We start from the raw sequence: 17727 nt of genomic DNA on the forward strand, positions 1-17727 counted from the left end.
TAAGCCTCTGGCTCCTCATCTACAGCACAGGCATGACCACAGCTCCTACTTCATAGGCAGTGCTTGTGGGAACTAAATGAGGCCATTCATGTAAAGCGTTTGGAGCCATACCTGCATCTCAGTGAGTGCCACCTAATGCTAACGAGTAGAATGATCGTGCAATCTTCTCTGCACCACATAGTTGGGAGGGAGGAATTCTCTCAAAGTCTCACAATGGTCCTGAGCTGTAGATGGCATCTCGTCCATTTTACAGATGGGAAAAGTGAAGTCGAGCAATGGAGTGACTGGCTTTGATCGTCCCACATTAGGGGAGTGTCAGCACTGGGATTTGAATCCAGTCTGTGTGTCTGTCTGTGTCTGTTACATCCACTGTCCACCCCAGTGCCTCTCTGGGTCAACAGAGTCGAATGAGTTGGGACCTCCAATGCTAAACAGCTTTGGAGGGGCTGCCACATGAGCCAGGGATTTCTCTGCGCCTGTCCTCTCATCTCTCAGATGAGGTGGACAGGCCAGCTCCGTGATTCTCCAACCTGGCTGGACGTCAATGTCGCCTGAGACTGGTTGACGACACAGCTTCCTGGGCCCCACCCCCATGCTACTGAACCAGACCCTGAAGGCTGAGCTCCAGGAATCTGCATTTCTAGGAGCCCATGTTGTGATTCTGATGTAGCCAGTCTGGCCTTCCAAAACCTCTGGGTGATATTTGAAGCAAACCTCTGAGGCAGGATGCTTCTCTTCCCTCCAGGGCCTGAGATGGTGTCCTCCAGGGAGCCTGCACTTGCTGTGCGCTCACTGTCCTGCCATTCTCAGTGGGGATTCAGGGAAAAGCACGATTTGGCCAGTGTGGCTTCTACAGCCTTCAGCATGGTTAACATATGATTTAATTTCATTAGCCCACCCAACAAACCCTCCCTTATCACTGTTTTTTTTTTTTTTTAGGGAAATCAAGAGTCTGGGAAGTTTCTAATGTGCCAGGTCATACAGCCTGTAAGGACCAGGCCAAGGTTAAAATCCAAATATTTTCACCTTCAAACATGCCCTCTTCTCACTGAATTAGGAAGGAACTTGGCAGTGAATACAGAGCAGAAGTGGCACTAGAGGGAAACCCAGTGGAATCGATAAGGTTTTCATTCAGTGAAGGCCAGTCTGATGGGTGACCCGTAGTGCTGCCCACATACTTGCATGGGCATTGGTGCGCAGACGGCTGGTCCTCAGGGGTGGTATGTGCACATAGGAGATGCCTGTCCTTTCTGACACTGTAACCTCTACGCTCAGCCTCTTCACCAATTGGCCGGGCCTCAGGCTCACCACCAGCTGGTACTGGCCCTGGTGCCGCTGAAGCAGTTCCTCATAGGCCAGGGAAAAAGTCACCTCTGTGCCTGCTGCCAGGCTGGTGGAGATGTGGAACTTCTCTGATTCCCGGTCCCTGGGCAGGAAAGGGAGGATGGTGGGAAGAGAAAGGGATCTTCTGACGAGTACAGGGGCTGTTAGATGACCTAGTTTTGCTCCCCCCAACCCTGGTCCCAGCCGACCTGACTAGGCTTCTGGTTCAACTGAGTCACTGGCCCATGGTCCGTCATCCATGCATCCACTTATCAATCTCTCTCTCCCTTCCTCCCTCATTCAGCCTCCTAAATATTCTGCTTGAGAAATTATCTCACAGGTCGTCCACCCTTAAGGGAAATTTGTCCATGAAGATCTGAATATAGAACAGACCAACTAGGGTCTAATGATTCATTTTACAAGAGAGTTTTCAATTTACATACAATGCCTCAGCCCCTTCAAATAGACCCTCCCACTATCCTCTCCCCTATGCTTTCGAAGGAGCTTGTTCATATGGCAATAACTCAGTTTGCTGGAGCCAAAGCTAAAGTTTTCGCTCCATGAAACTCTCTTGGAAGCTGGGAGGAAACACTGAAGGAAGACAATACATTTCTGCCCGCTGAATGGAACTCAGGAAACAAAATTCAATTTAGAAAAATCTCACTTGCATGTAACCTTCCTGGAAGGTGCCAGTTCTTAAATAAGCCACAATCTGCTGACAGTAGAGAAGTGGAAATGGGGAAGTAAATTTCCATTTATTGAACACCCACCCTGTTACAGGCTTTGATATTCATTAACTCACATCATCTTCACATAATCCTATGAAGTAGAGGTCATGTCCCCACTCTGCAGAGATGGAGACTGAGGACCAGAGAGAACGTGCATCTCCCCTAAGCACACAGCTAAGATGATTAAGTCATGTTTTGGACTGGATGGGGTCTTACCTGATGCCTATGTGAGCAGCTGTCTTTCCCTGCTGATGGGCTTCTTCATAGATTTTCTTTGCCTGGTGCTTCTCTTTGACTTCTGCGATGTAGACTTTATTGTTGATGGTCCTAATGGGGCAGGAAAGAGGAGGGACAGCAGAGACAGAGAAAATAGTTGGTCAGAGACAGAGAAAGAGACACATGAGGTAGAAAGAGGAGGACAGAGATAGGGAAAGAGAAAGAACAACACAGTGCCATAAAGCCCCAGTGTGAGCGGCAAGAAGAGAAGAAGAGGAAAGGAGAGGGAGATAACAGAGTGAAGTAGTTATCATTATCTCCATTTGTCAGATGGGGAAATAGAGTCCACACAGCATATGGTGGATCTGGTGTTAGAGTTTTGTGTTTCCCAGAGTGTTGAATGAATTCTACCTTTTGGCACACAACATAATTTTAGGTACGATATAACCGAATAGTTTTATTATAATTGTTATGTATTTACAGTAATGTTTATTAAATTACAACTAGCACATTAAACCCATGATCTCATAGATATTGTTGCTCAGAATAAAGCTAACTCAGATCATCTCAGAAAGTATATCTATTGAAAAAATATATTGGGTATATAATATGGCCATATTAATATAAAAATATATTAAGTAAATACTATGGGTGGTATAAGTGGTAAAAATTGTGAAAGAAGTGTGCAAATTGTTGCAAAGTCTTCTGGGCCTGACTAGGGAGGAGGCCTTGTCCTCGGGGAGCTCCGAGACTGATGAGTTACAAGCAGACTTGCTTACCCCCATTTTCCCCATTTCTCTAAGGAAGGTAATAAAGTGAAAAGAAGCTCAAAGAAGGGAGAGAACACTTTTGCCCAAGTCTTCAGGAAAGGGTCCTAGAGAAGGTAGCCTTGAAGCTAGGCCTGAAAGACAGGGAGGATATGGATAAATAATCCTCACTGGCCATGCCTTCTCAGTTTCCTCTGTTGGCTCTTTCTCTTCCTAACCTCCAAATCTTTGGAACACTCCAAGGCTCTGTTGTCAACCTTTTATCCTCTCCCCTCCCTCCCTCTCCCCTTCTGTCCTCTACTCTTTCTACATTGGCCTTAAATACCATTTATATACAGATGCCTCCCAAATCTGTATCTCCAGTGTGGACTTGTGCCCTGAACTCTAGACCCATCCAATTTCTTACTTGACATCTCCACTAGAATATTCCATAGACACCTGAAGCTGAACATATCCAAAACTGAGCTCCTGACAACTCTCCCCTCCCAAATCTGTTCCTCCTCTGGTGTCTTTGTTTCAGGACATAGTTGCTCAGCTAAAAATCTTAGAGTCGTGTTGGATTCTCCTCTTTGTTTCAGAATCCACATCCAATCCATCAGGGATTTTCAGCTCCATCTTTAGAAGACATCCACAATCTGACTGACTTCTTACCACTTTATTTGCTGCTGTACCCCTGGTGCCTGGAATATGGCTTGGCACAGAGGAGGTACTCAACAATTATTTGTGGAGTGGACATCCTGGACAGACAGCAGGAAAACACAGAATGTGTTTCAGGGGACAGCAAGTAGTTAAATTTGACTGGAGTGGAGGGGCAGGGAAGGGAGGTATGGAGAGAAAGTTGGAGTGGATGAGTGGGCCTAGAGAATAGGGGTCTTTGAACACAAGACTCAATGAGCTCATACAGCAGCAAAGACTTTTTGCCATGGAGAATGGAGAGTCTTGGACAAATCTTGAAAAGGGGGAGGATGGATCAGAGCTGGCCTTTGAGGAGTGATAGTTGGGTGTCCTAGAGAAAGTTAGTGCAACTCTGTAGGACGCAAGTACAACAGTTTCCATTTTACAAGTGGAGTAACTGAGGCACAGGTATCAGGAAACTTGCTTGACCAAGGCAGCAGCTTCCAGGAACACTGGGGGAGGATAGGCTGGTGGCAGAAGAGACCACTCAGGGAAGAAGTGTTTCTAGGCAGCTGAAACAGAGTGTTGCTGTGGCTGGGCTAGTGTGGGGGTGGGCCGAGCTGGCACCTCCCCAAGGTCTCCTGGGGGGTGAGGGGGGTAGGGTGGAGCTGGTCTGGCAGCAGGACACTGGGGCCTCTGTGTGTGTGCTGCCTCCAGCCAGCATACTTTCCACAGAGTCTGCCCAAGAACATTTCCTCCAGCCAGCTTTGCTTAATTTTTTTTTAAAAAAATCTGTTGGTGTTTTTTTCAATTGAAGCAAAAATCCAAATTCTGCCTGACTACTTGGCCCTTACATCATTTGACTGCCAGCTTCTCTGGTTAGACCCCCATACTCCAAACCCACGCCTGCTCTTTTTTGGTCCTTGATTCCCCTGGGTCCCAACATGCAATGATCTTTGTCCCTTCAAATCTTACCCATGTGAAAATCCTGCTTTCAGGGAGCCCTCCTTGACTGCCTCAGCACTTCTCCCCCAAATTCCTTGGCTCTGACTCCATACCAGTCCCCTCCTCTAACCCAATCCTTCTCCAGGGGACGTGCCAGGAGGTTCTTGGTGGCACAGCCTAGGCCCACCCCAGGGCTGCTGTTTGAGGTTGTACAGATTATTGATGGCACAAGAACCTCCTCCCAACTAACAGGGACAAGCGGGGCTGAACAAGGGTGGATATTCTACTTGTGCTGGGCTCACTTATCTGGTAAATCTGATAGTCCCTCTTCCCAAATCCAGGGGCCTTTTTGTAATTCATACTAAAGTGTGATACTGGCTACTGAGGCCCCACTAAGCTTTCCCTTTATCTGCTCCAGCTCCCTTATTTATCACCTCAACAGGGTACTGTCATCTACCAGGTCTAACAAGCCGAAAAAAGGTAAACACCATCTATATTTACTTACTCTCCACTACAATCAGGTTGTTTCTCCCTCGATAGTCTCTCAGATCCACCACCACTGTCCTGCTCCCACCTTCAGCATCCCCTACGTGGCCCTATTCTCTAGGCCCACTCATCCACTCCAACCCCCACTCATCCACTTCAGCCCCCTATTCTCTAGGCCCACTCATCCACTCCAACTTTCTCTCCATACCTCCCTTCCCTGCCCCTCCACGCCAGTCAAATTTAACTACTTGCTGTCCCCTGAAACACATTCTGCCCCTGTTTGCCTACTCAGCTCCTGGCCACCTAGCTGGCCCCTCCAGTCTGCTACCACTTCACAATCACCTCTCCTTGCTTAAAACCTTGCCATGTCTCCTTATTATGGCCCACGCTTATTTCTAAAGAGGGGTGCACATGTCACAGGGGATGCTGGAGACAAATCGAGAGGGAGTGGAAAAATAATATTCATACTCTATTTTAGGGCTTTTTCCTTATCCTTTAGGGATTAATATTTATATGCTTCATAATGTACCTAATATATTTGCTCAGCAGTATATTCATATAATGCATAAATGAATAACTATATATGGATCAAGTTTTTCCTGATAGGTGTGCAAACACATAAGATGGTTTGGAGACCATTAAGTGAGACCCAAGGAGGTGCTCTAACACTGGAAGTCCTCCACAGCCTAGTCTTTCTCTGCCTCTCACCTCTCATTTTTTTTTTTTTTTACCACTCTTCTACCTCTTGTCTGTCCCTGACAGTACAGTGACACAGAAGTACTTGCAGTTCCCCTAATTGAGGGAACATTTGTGCCTTTATTCCTTTTTCCTGGATTCCTCCAGTCCTGCCCTCACTCTGGTTGCCTGGTGAAGATGTCCTATTTCAAGCCTCAGTTTAGGTGTTATCTCTCTGAGGTTTTCTCCACCAGCCTGGGAATAGGAAACTCACCATTGTCTTCTGGTCCACCTCACCATTACAACCATTCCACATTCAGACTTCTCTTTTTCCCCAGCATACTTTATTAAAGTAATCTACTCACTGCTTCCCAACCCAATGCTCTTTTTTAGAGGCAGTCTCACTCTGTCACCCAAGCTGGAGTGCAGAGATCATAGCACAGTGCAGCCTCAACCTCCCATGTTCAAGCAATCCTCCTGCCTCAGTCTTCTGAGTAGCTGAGACTATAGGCATGCACCACCACACCCTGCTAATTTTTATTTTTTTTCTAGAGATGGGTTCTCCCTATATTGCCTAGGCTTGTCTTGAACTCCTGGCCTCAAGCAATCCTCCCCCTTCAGCCTCCCGAGGCTCTGGGATTACAGGTGTGAGTCACTGTGCTGGGCCAGTTTCCTTTTTTATATCCCCCCTTAAATTGTGAAGTCTCTGAGACTAGGGACTATATGCAGTTCATCTTCCTCTTTCTGTTGGACTCAGCACAGTGTAAGTCACACACTCAGCACCAGGAAATGTTCGTTTAAAAAGCAATAAAGCTAATATTATCAACTACTTAATATGTGCCTGGAGCTAATTTTAGCATATGTTTCCATGTATATTAGTTCATTTAATCCTTGAAAGTGAGTTCTGGCCGGGCGCGGTGGCTCACGCCTGTAATCCCAGCACTTTGGGAGGCCGAGGTGGGCGGATCACGAGGTCGGAGATGGAGACCATCCTGGCTAACACTGTGAAACCCTGTCTCTACTAGAAGTACAAAAAATTAGCTGGGCGTGGTGGCATGCGCCTGTAGTCCCAGCTACTTGGGAAGCTGAGGCAGGAGAATCGCTTGAACCTGGGAGGCGGAGGTTGCAGTGAGCTGAGATTGTGCCACTGCACTCCAGCCTGCACAACAGAGCGAGACTCCATGTCAAAAAAAAAAAATGGAAAAAGAAAGAAAGAAAGAAAAAAAGACAGTGGGTTCTAATTTTATCCCCATTTTGTAGATGTGTAAAATGAGACTCCCAGAGATGAAGTAAGTTGCCCTGGGTCCCAAATTGGCAGAGCCAGGATTCAGACTCAAGAAGTCTGATCTCAGAGTGCATTCTCTTAATCACTATGCTCTGCTGACAGAATAAGCACAAGAATGAACAAATATATGCACAAATGAATGAAGTGGTGACTTTGGAAGCAGACTTACATAGTGAAATTGGAGATAAAGGCAAGATGAGGCAGATCCAGGTCAAAGATGGCTTCATGGGCTTCAGCATGCGGATTAAACAGGACAGAGGTGACCAAGGTGTGGGCATAGCGAGACACCACCGTGGAGCGCATAGAATAGCTTGTCATTAACAGCTGAGAGAGAAGACAGGAGGAGGTGTTTTAGGTAGACTATGTCCTCAGCCTAGATGGGCTAGTATTTGGGAACCCAAGATTCCTACACAGGCCTCAAAATATACAGGTGGATAAACTAAGGCCTAGAGAGGGAAAACAGCCTCTGTCATCCATTTGGTGGATCTGCCTGATTACTTCAGCAAGCTTTATCAAGTCTCAGAACCCAAGACTCACAGAAGATTAGAGATCAAGGGACCTCTCTGGACAAGCACTTCTCTAACTTTGATGTGCACATGAATCTCCTGGAAAGCTTGTTAACATGAAGATTCTGATTCAGCAAGACTAGGGCGAGGGCTGAGATTTTATCTTTCTAAAAAGCTCCCATGGGATGATGCTGCTGCTAGTCCACAGATTTCACTTTGAGTAGCAAGGCTTTAGAATATAGCAGAGCAGCCGCCATTCATTGAATCCTACTCTGTCCAAGGCACTGTGATAAGTATTGATTTTTTTCTTCTTTAGGATCTCAGGTGTAAAGAATTGCACTTATAAGCACAATCGTGCACTGCAAGCATGGTAAGTATCTGGCATCCATGATGAGGGCACACAGCAAGTACAATATCTATCTTCTTCCTCTCCTTTCTTGAGACAATGGTCCCTCTATCTACCCATACGTGATGCAGAGCTAGTTCCTTCCCAGTGTGGGGCAGTGGGAAATGAGGACAATTTGAGATCAGACGGTTCTGCCACTTCCTAACTGTGTCTTAACCTTGGAACCTCTGTTTTCTCTTCTCTATAATGGGGATAATAATATAGCCCAGCTCACAGAGATGCTGTGAGGACTAAATGAAATAATAACTCTGGGACCCCTGGTGCAGCACCTGACATGTGCTCAGCAAATAGTACCTCTTTTCTCTGGCTCTAGCTTCTCAGTCATAGGACTGAAGAAACACACTGAATAACCTTCCCAAATTTCCCCCAAGAAGCTAATTTTATCACAAATCCCCAAGCTTTGTTCCCTCATTCCAGAACTGACCTTTGTGCTTGATGAAGCGGGGACAGGGGGTCCCTGGTATGTCAGTTCAAGAAGAATGGTCAGCAAAAAGCTGACACAGATGAGGTACCTCCACCCAGACATGATGCCACCTCTGGCCTGGATCTGTTGTTCACATCCAGAAGATCTGAGCCCGATCTCCAAACCCTTGCTCTTTTAAACCTCCAGGTATCCCTTCTCTTGAGAGGGAGGGACCATCCTGAAGGGTGGGGAAGGCTCTGAATGTGGCATTGAGGCTCACACAAGCCAGGATTGTCCAGGAGCTGGGGCTGGCATCTTGCCTGGAGAAGGGCCAGTTCCATGCTTCCTTTTTTCCCCTCATCCAGCTGTAAGATGAATGGAAACTAAACATACCAGAGTGCTGGGTCTGTCTGTTTGCTGTGTTGGCTCAGGGTGGGGTTTTTCTTTCCTATAAACATCCACAGGAGCCCAGTAACTGGGGCCGGAGAAAGGTCACTTAGCATTGATCATCTTAAAAAGGTAGTGGCGATGAGAGAGGGATTGGCAAGGCAAGCCCCCAATACTGGTCTTCCCTGGTATTGACTTTAGCCTAGTGCCGGGAGGGACTTACTCAGGATCCCATAACAATTTAGGGGTCCCATAGACATAATAAGACTTACAATCTCTAGAATAGCCAGAGGCCAAGACAGGCTGGGGCAGGACTGAGAAAGAATATAACACAGTGGTTTCAAAATACAGGCTCTAGACTCAGACCACCTGGGTTTGAATCTCAGTTCTGCCACTTACTGACTGTATAATATTGAGCAAGTTAATTAACCTCTCTGTAGCCTCAGTATCTTCATCTATAAAATAAGAATAGTAATAGCACCTACTTCATAAAGTTCTTATGAAGATTAAGTGAGTTTGTACTTTTAGAATGCTTGGCACATGGTAAGTGATCAGTAAATAGCTGCTAGGAGGAGGGCAGGATGAGGCATGACAGAGATCAAAAGTCTGGAAAGCTCCCTGTCCTCAGAGACCTGAGTGGAGGGAGAAGGGTGGAGCTGAGGTGCTCTGGACTCAGGATCTGCAGGTCTTGTGGAGGGTGGGAGTGAGGAATGGGGCTGAGAAAAAGGAAAGTACTTGAAGGTCTGCACAAGGACTATCAGCCTCAGTCAGAATCCTGCCGCCCCGGCCCTCCCGCCTCCACCTATCCACGCAGGGAGCACAGACAGCTCCAGTACTTACTCTCAGGGGTAAAATCTCTGATGACATTTTACAAACTGCCCCAGGAACACTCAGATTTGTCCTAGGGCATTTGGCATCACAACAAAGTCTTCTCATTCTGGCATCTGTGGGTCCCAAAACCTGTCAGTTGCCACCTGCCACAAGTCCGCACCAAGTTTCCTCTCAGGATTTCCTCACGAGGGAGAGTCCTAGCTAGAGAACAGCTCTGCTTGTACAGCCACAGAGAAAACTCCTATCAGCTACCCAGTCCTTTTCTCTTAAATATGAATGAGTAGCCAAGGAGCCTCAAGCAAATTAAGGAAGCCTGTAGCATGAAAGCAAAATACTAAAAGAAACAAATAGAACAACTGACCCTAGAGCAATTTGAGGATCTGGGAAACAGAACTTCAGGGCAAAAATTGATACTGTTCTGAATAAGATTCAAGAAGATATAACATGCATAAAACAAGAACTAGATGCCATAAAACAGGAACAATCAGAGAAAACAGAGATTCCTTAGAAATTAAAAATAAGTTACTGAAATAATAAATTTCCCAGGACCGGGAAATGAGGAAATCTCCCAGAATGCAGGGCAAAAAAGCCAAGGCAACAGAAAATGTGAGAGAAAATTTAAGAGAGAGGGATTAATCTAGCAAATTAGACATTCAAATGATAGGAGTTCTAGATAGAGAAAACAAAACAATGAAGGAAACTTTATTGAAAACATATTAGGCCAGAAGTTGTGGCTCACATCTGTAATCCCAGCACTTGGGGAGGTTGAGGCGGGAGGATCGCTTGAGGCCAGGAGTTTGAGATCAGCCTGGCTAACACAGTGAGACCCTGACTCTACAAAAAAAAGTAAAAAGAAATAGCCAATCGTGATGGCTCTCATCTGTAAATCCCAGCTACTTGGGAAGCAGAGGCGGGAGGATTGCTTGAGCCCAGGAGTTTGAGGTTACAGTGAGCCATGACTGTGCCACTGTACTCCAGCTTAGGAGACAGAGTGAGACCCTGCCTCAAAAAATTAGATATATTAGAAGTTATAATAATTTCCTACACCTGAAGAAGGATCTCCAGACAGGTGCCCAGAACAGTGAATCCAGGAAAGAGTGAATCCAATTCAAGCAATGACTGCAGCAGCCTCCTTACTGGTCCTCCTGCTTCAGCCTTCATCATCCCCTTTTCTGCCTCCCACCAGTATATTTTTACAACAACCAGAGGGATCCTTTTGAAACCCAAGTCAGATCCTGTCCCCTTTTTGCTCAAAACTCTCCTGTGGATCCCGCTTGTGGCTTACATGGCCCTATGTGAGAGGGGTCGGTGAGGCAAGCCCTCATTACCCATTTGACCCCATTTCCTATTACTTCCCTTCCTGCCTTCCTCCATCACTCTAGCAACTCTGGCCATTATGTTCTTCAAAAGTGCCAGGCATGGGAAAAAAATGCCAGGCATGATCCTGTCCCATGGCCTTTGCAATGACTGTTCTTTCTGCTTGGAATGTTTTCTCACCAAGTATCCACTTGGCTAGTTCTCTCACCTTATTTGCCCACATGCTACCTTTTCAGTATTTCCCTGACCAACCTATTTACTTATTTTTTAATTTTTTTGTTATCGATACATAATATTTGTACAAATTTATGGGATACGTTGATATTTTGTTACATGCATAGAATGTGTAATAATCAAGTCAGAGTATTTAGGGTATCCGTTGCCTTGAGTATTTATCATTTCTATGTGTTGGGAACAGTTCAACTTACCTTTTCTAGCTATTTTGAAATATATAAAACATTGTTATGACCACCCTATTTAAAACTGAAATTTTTCTCCATAGCACTTATCACACATTTTAATTTGGATACATTTTACTGATTTATCTTATTATCTTTTCTCTCTCCCTTACTAGAATCAGCTCTATGGGGGCTAAGGATTGCTATCTGTCTTCTTCACTGCCCTAGCTTAATCTCCTAGAACAGTACCTGGCACGTAGCAGACACTCAAAAAATACTTGTTGAATGAGTGAATACAATAAAAGCATATAATTCAAGGAAAAAAGAAAGGCTTTTAGAAACTGTGTGTGTGTGTGTGTGTGTGTGTGTGTGTATGTAATTATTCAAGAAAGTCTTGGCCAAATACAAAGCAAAATAAAATGTTATATGATTATGAGCAGCTGATAAGAGTATAAGAAAGATTCCATTTGACCTTGATGCTAGAAACATTCTCCTCTGAGAGGCCCAAAGATTGTGACATTGAACTTGAAGAGAAGGAAGTGTATTCCAGGCTCACTACTTGGCTAGATTTTGAAAAATATTTACATAGCCATGATAATGTGAATGCTGTTTATTGGGTTTCAGGTCATAGAGTCAACCTGGGGAGACAAAGCAGGGAAGATCTGATTGTGGCAGCAGAACAGAATGTAAACGTTAATAACCAGGGCAATGTAAAAGGAAAGATAAAACTGACAATGTGGGACACTGAATGGGCAGGAGGAGGGTTGTAGCCATAATATCCTTGTCTTAAAAAATGGGGAATCAAAATTATCTGTCAAAATGGATGGAATACAAAATAGAGGTCTGAGTATATTTTTTTCAAGTGATAAAATTAACCAAAAACAAAAAAAGAACGTCGGTGTTAACCATTGCAGGGGAGTAGAGGGAAAAGTGAGGCACAGTACATAAACAAAATCCTTACTGCCATCTCTGGGAGTCAATAGGATATTGTCTAATTTTTTTGAAAAAAGAAACATTATATACATATTATCTAGAGTTGTAAAGGGAACCAACAGTAGAGCTAAAACTAAAATCTGTTAAAAGTTGGCTTTGAGGGGGTGGGATGGAGATGGGGAGGGTTGAGGCAGGGGACTATTCGTTTTTATCATATGATCTTCTGTACTGTTCCATTTGTTGTCATGTACAAGCATGAAATTCATAAAAATCAAATGTTAAAAACTGCATGTTGATCTCAAAACAATGAAATAGTTATATTTCCTATGACGCTTATGACAATATCTAAATGGGCATATGGATATTCAGTTAGACATGCCTCCATAGATGAAAAACATACTGTAATGTGCCTAGCATATGTCTCTGAAGAGTGTTGGAAAGGATATTCTGGGACTTAAATCATTGGACAAAGTATAGTGTAGTGGTTAAGTCTTTGGTATTTGATATTCCACTGACTTGGGTTCAAGTCCTCTCTGTGCCACTCATTGGTCGCCTTGCCTTGGGCAAGTTACCTCTCTCACTTTTAATATTGCCATCTGTGAAATGAGGCTAATGTTCACACAGTATAAAAATAAACCCCTTAAGAGCAAGGGCCACCTCTGTAGAGGTGTCTAATACATAGTTGGTGCTCATTTTCTGTTGAATGGCCTAATCATAGCTCACAAGCTTGTGCTGAGGAAGGACTCAATATACAGAGAACAGGGGAGAATGAGGGTTAGTCCAAAAGTGGGTAGCAGGTTTCCTCATCTATGGGAAATTTGTCTTTTGTTTGACAAAATGTCATTTTTGCTGTGGAAAGGTAACCCTTAGGGCTTAGAGTGAAACAAAGTTAACTAAATTGCCCTACATATAAAAGGGGAAAAAATGAGATTTCACCAGCATCTCAAGAAAGAAGACATAGGCCAGGTACGGTGGCTCATGCCTGTAATCCCAACAATTTGGGAGGCTGAGACGGGTGAATCGCCTGAGTCCAAGAATTTGGGACCAGCCTGGGCAACATGGTGAAATCCCATCTCTACCAAAAATACAAACAAACAAACAAAACCCCAAAAATTAGTAGGGCGTGGTGGCATGTGCCTGTAGTCCCAGCTACTTCTGGAGGCTGAGGTGGGAGGATCACTTGAGCCCAGGAGGTGGAGGTTGCAGTGAGCTGGGATCACACCACTGCACTTCAACCAGAGTGACGGAGTGAGACCCTGGGGGAGGTGAGGGGGAGAGAGAGAGTGAGAGAGGATATAGAAGCCTGGAAATGGAAAGGAGAGAAGTTGCCAGCATGCTGGGGGACAGAAAGGGTCCAACAGGGGTGGGGCATGGGCCGTAGGAGAAGGAACAATTATTAGGCCGTTCCCAATGGTGGGAATGGTTATGGAAATCTGAAGAACAAGAAAGTCTGATGTCCAATTTAAAGTTGATTTCTATGCTGAGCTGCATGGTTTAAATGACTAAAGAAGTGACAGGCAGCCTTTTATTAAAAGGAAACCTTTGCTACCCTCTCCCAAATTTTCCAAAATTCAGAGATACGGATTCTGTATAGTTTGGGAGAAGGTAAATGTACTAGGATAGGATTGGTGGTGGGGATATTCTGGGCTTTCCATTTGAGCTTCAGGAGTCTGGAGTCTTGGATGCCTGTGGGACTAGACAGTTCCGTCTCGACATTCTGCACTAAGCAATCCTTAGCCTGCCTTTCCTTATCTCCAGAACAGAGCTGCCTGATGATAACAGCCTTTCATCTTTCCTCTTAGTTGATATGTAGGATCTATATGGTCTCAGATATTTCTCTACTGATCTATGGGTGCTAGAAATGGGCCTGAGACCCAGTGACCTAGGTTCATCAGAGTTTATGGGTGGATGCTGAAGATCAAGATTCCAAGAGTTCACAAGGAGAAGGTGGGAGGAAATCTCTCTGGTCAAAGGGTAAAGATTAAGAACTAATTTGTCTTTTCTCCCCCGATAAGGTTGCCACCTATCCTCTGATCCCCAGGTCATAAGATAAGGGTGTTAATGGTATTATATTATGAAGGTGGTGGAATTGAGAGGGGTCTGGGGAAGTTTGGGTTTGACAATCTTTGGGAATGCCTCTCTGATGGATTTGGACTGAGATTTTTCCTGACTTCCTGAATCCAATAATATCTCCTAATGTTCTGACTCTGTATTCCTTTAAGTTACCCCAGGATCCCAAAGACCACAACTGGGACCTAAAACATTGTGAAACTTAAAATGTTGGTGGTTGTAACCGAGCGTAGATATACCAGAAGGGTAGTTGTAGCAGAGGGTGTTCCCCATGGGGACAAAATTGCATAACAAAGGCCCCTAGGCAAGAGAAGGCAGGGCATATCTGGTAATAGTGAAGTGTTCTGTTTAGGTGGAATATAGGCAACTATATCTAGAACTCTCAGAAAAACAGCAGGAAAAGGGCTGGAAAAGCAGTCAGGGCTGGATTTTGGGAAAGCCTTGAAATCAAGCTCAGGCGTTTCTTGGGAAAGCATTCCATACCCATTGTCATGTATACCTCACCTGCTATTCATATCTCAACTCACTGCAATCAGGAAACTGCTGCATGGAATAGACTCTGAAATAACAATGGCTTAAATAAGACATACATCTGTTTGCCGCACCTAAAAGAAATCCAGAGGTAGGCAGTTCACGTTGGCTTCATGAAATTGTTACGGATCCAGGTTCTTTTTAGTTTAATAATCCAGTATCCTTAGAGTGTGACCCTAGTCCTCATGGCCTTTATTCTGGGAGGCTATGTATCTAGCTAAAAATCAGATGGCTTATTACTAACGAAGAAGAGGAGGATGGATATCAGGGTAAGCAATTAGCAAGCTATGCCACAAACATGTGCACTGAAACTATTCCTTCCAAGGTCACCAGAGACCACCACTTGATCATCAAAATCCCCGGACATTTTTTCAGGTCTTACTTTTCTTGATTCTTGGCAGCATTCATCACTATTGACCTTGACTCCTCCCTCCTTTTGAAACAATCTCTTCCCTTACTTTTGTGACACTCCTTTCTCCTGTTTTTTGTTTGTTTGTTTGTTTGTTTGTTTGTTTGTTTTGATGGTGTCTCGCTCTGTCACCCAGGCTGGAGTGCAGTGGCACAATCTCGGCTCACTGCAACCTCTATCTCCCGGGTTCAAGCGATTCTCCTGCCTCAGCTTCCCCAGTAGCTGAGACTACAAGTGTGGTCCACCACACCCAGCTAATTTTTTGTATTTTTAGTAGAGATGGGGTTTCACCGTGTTGACCAGGCTTGTCCTGAACTCCTGACCTCAGGTGATCCGCCCACCCGGCCTCCCAAAGTGCTGGGATTACAGATGTGAGCCACCATGCCCGGCCCTCTCTTGTTTTTCTCTCTGCCTCTTTGGTCACTCCTTATCAGCCTCTTTCATGAGTTTCTTTTCCTCCGCCTATACCAAAGATGCTGTTGGGCTGCAGGGCTCTTCCGTGGGCCCATGTCTCTTCTAGCACTACGCATTCACCAGGGTGCTGTTACCCTTTCTCATGAATTCAAGAACTATTTATGTACTAATGACTCTTAGATCTATAACCTCAGCCTAGACCACTTCTCTGAGCTTCAGACGTGTATATTCAACTGCCTGTGGTACATTTCCACCTAGACATGCCACAGGTGCCTCAAAAGCAATGTTCAGTTCTCGTCTAACCTGCTCCTCAAACCCGCTCTTCCTTCAGTATTCCTGATCTCAGTGAAAGGGGTTACCATTCACACAATCTCTCAAATCAGATCACCAAGAGTTCCCTTTGACACTCCCCTCCTCCTTGCCCTTCTCTTCACAATCCAGTTACTCAAGTCCAGTTACTTTTTACTTCTTTACTATCTCCTCGATTCAATCACTTCTCACTATCTGCCACCACTCTAGGCCAAAGCACAATCATTGCTTACCTAGATGACTACAAAAGTCATAAGTACTCTCCCTGTTTCCAAGACAACACCTAATCCATACTCCATATAGCAGCTAGGTGTTCTTTCTAAAACACAAACCTATGCTGTATCCTTGCCTAGAATCCTTTAATAACTCCTGGGTGCTCTCAGGATCAACACCAAAGTCTTCATCTTGGCATTCAAAACTTGCCAACTTGCCATGATTTGGAAGGGGTGGGGAATTTGAGATGCCAGAAGTAGAAGAAAGGGAGGGGCTATGTCTAGTGTGGATGAGGGAGAAAATCTAGGAGGCAAGAACATGGTGAACTGGTATCACACACTTGGAGAAAGCAATAATTCACAGAAAGAGAAAAGACAGGAAAACAGAAGCCTGCCTTGAATATGCAAGAAATTTGTGTGTTTGTCTATCTTGAATTATCCATGGAACATAGGGATTCATGATATGTTATTTGCATAGTAAAAGGTGACCACATAAAGCAGAAGACTTGTGTCCATTTGAATTACATTTATATGTGGAAAGGCACTGAATATTATTTCTGCAGCTAAGAGTTGTGCTGAATTTTATTATGGTTTCTAATAACTTTTTAGTTGATGCTCTTGGGTTTTCCAGGTCTGCATTTATATATTCAGTAATTAATGATGATTTGTCTATTTCCTATTATTTTACATCTTATTTTGTTCTCTTGAATAGATCCAATTGCTTATGTGAATTTATTATGTGATAGAGGTGCCATTTCAAAGCAGAGAGGGAAAAGATGGATTAGTTTGCACATGACGTAGGGGTAAGAGACTATGATTTTGAAGAGTAATCAAGCTGAATCCGTATAGAAAATAAATTTTGAAATGATCAAACATCTGAATGTAAATAATAAAGCCACAAAAGTGCTTGAAAAAAAAAACGGGGTTTGTTATAGGAGTGTGAAAAGCATCTTTAAGCAAGCAGCAGAAATTCAGTTGCGATGAAGGAAAAATGGATATATTTGACTACATAATAATTAAACATTTTTGTTTGGCAAAAATTATCATAAATAACATGAAAAATATTTGTAATATGTGACACGTACACGAGAGACATTGCTGGTGGGAATGTTATTCCATGTACTTTTTAGGAGTAAGTTGACAAATTTTGCTTCAAAATGGAAGACTTTTTTGTAGCATTTGAGCTAGCAAAAAATACCATAAATAACAACAACAAAAAAGTGCCCCAAACAATCTAAATGTACATGTGTACTGGACTGGTTCAATAAATTATGGGACATCTATGCAAGAAAAGATCATGCAGCTGTTTAGAAAAATGTGCACTAACGGAAAGATGTTTTATATATAACTGGAAAAAAACAGGTCGCAGAACAGAAGGTATGTATAGTGTACCATTTGTCGGAGAGAGAACCTGAATAATTAGTATACGAATAGAAAAAAAATCTGGATAGCAAAATGTTAATAGTGGTTATTTCGGGGAGATGAGTGGCCTTTCATTGGTGTGTTATATATTACTGCATTGTTTGAATTTTTACAACAACAACAACAAAACAACAACAAC

General features: G+C 44.0%; 1 protein-coding gene across 1 annotated transcript in view; it reads right to left on the bottom strand.

The window, feature by feature from the left end:
- Window positions 1-8523, bottom strand: part of ITIH6 (inter-alpha-trypsin inhibitor heavy chain family member 6) — a 43151-nt gene extending 34628 nt beyond the window's left edge. Inside the window, exons 1-4 of the mRNA XM_055268202.1 lie at window positions 8377-8523; window positions 7210-7364; window positions 2268-2378; window positions 1179-1426 (exon numbers count right to left, since the gene is read on the bottom strand). Of these exons, the coding sequence (XP_055124177.1) occupies window positions 1179-1426; window positions 2268-2378; window positions 7210-7364; window positions 8377-8478 (616 nt within the window). The 5' untranslated portion in view covers window positions 8479-8523. The remainder of the gene's footprint in view (window positions 1-1178; window positions 1427-2267; window positions 2379-7209; window positions 7365-8376) is intronic.
- Window positions 8524-17727: the final 9204 nt, after the last annotated feature.

The sequence above is a fragment of the Symphalangus syndactylus genome, chromosome X (assembly GCF_028878055.3).
Source record: "Symphalangus syndactylus isolate Jambi chromosome X, NHGRI_mSymSyn1-v2.1_pri, whole genome shotgun sequence".
In the NCBI taxonomy this organism is placed as follows: Eukaryota; Metazoa; Chordata; class Mammalia; order Primates; family Hylobatidae; genus Symphalangus; species Symphalangus syndactylus.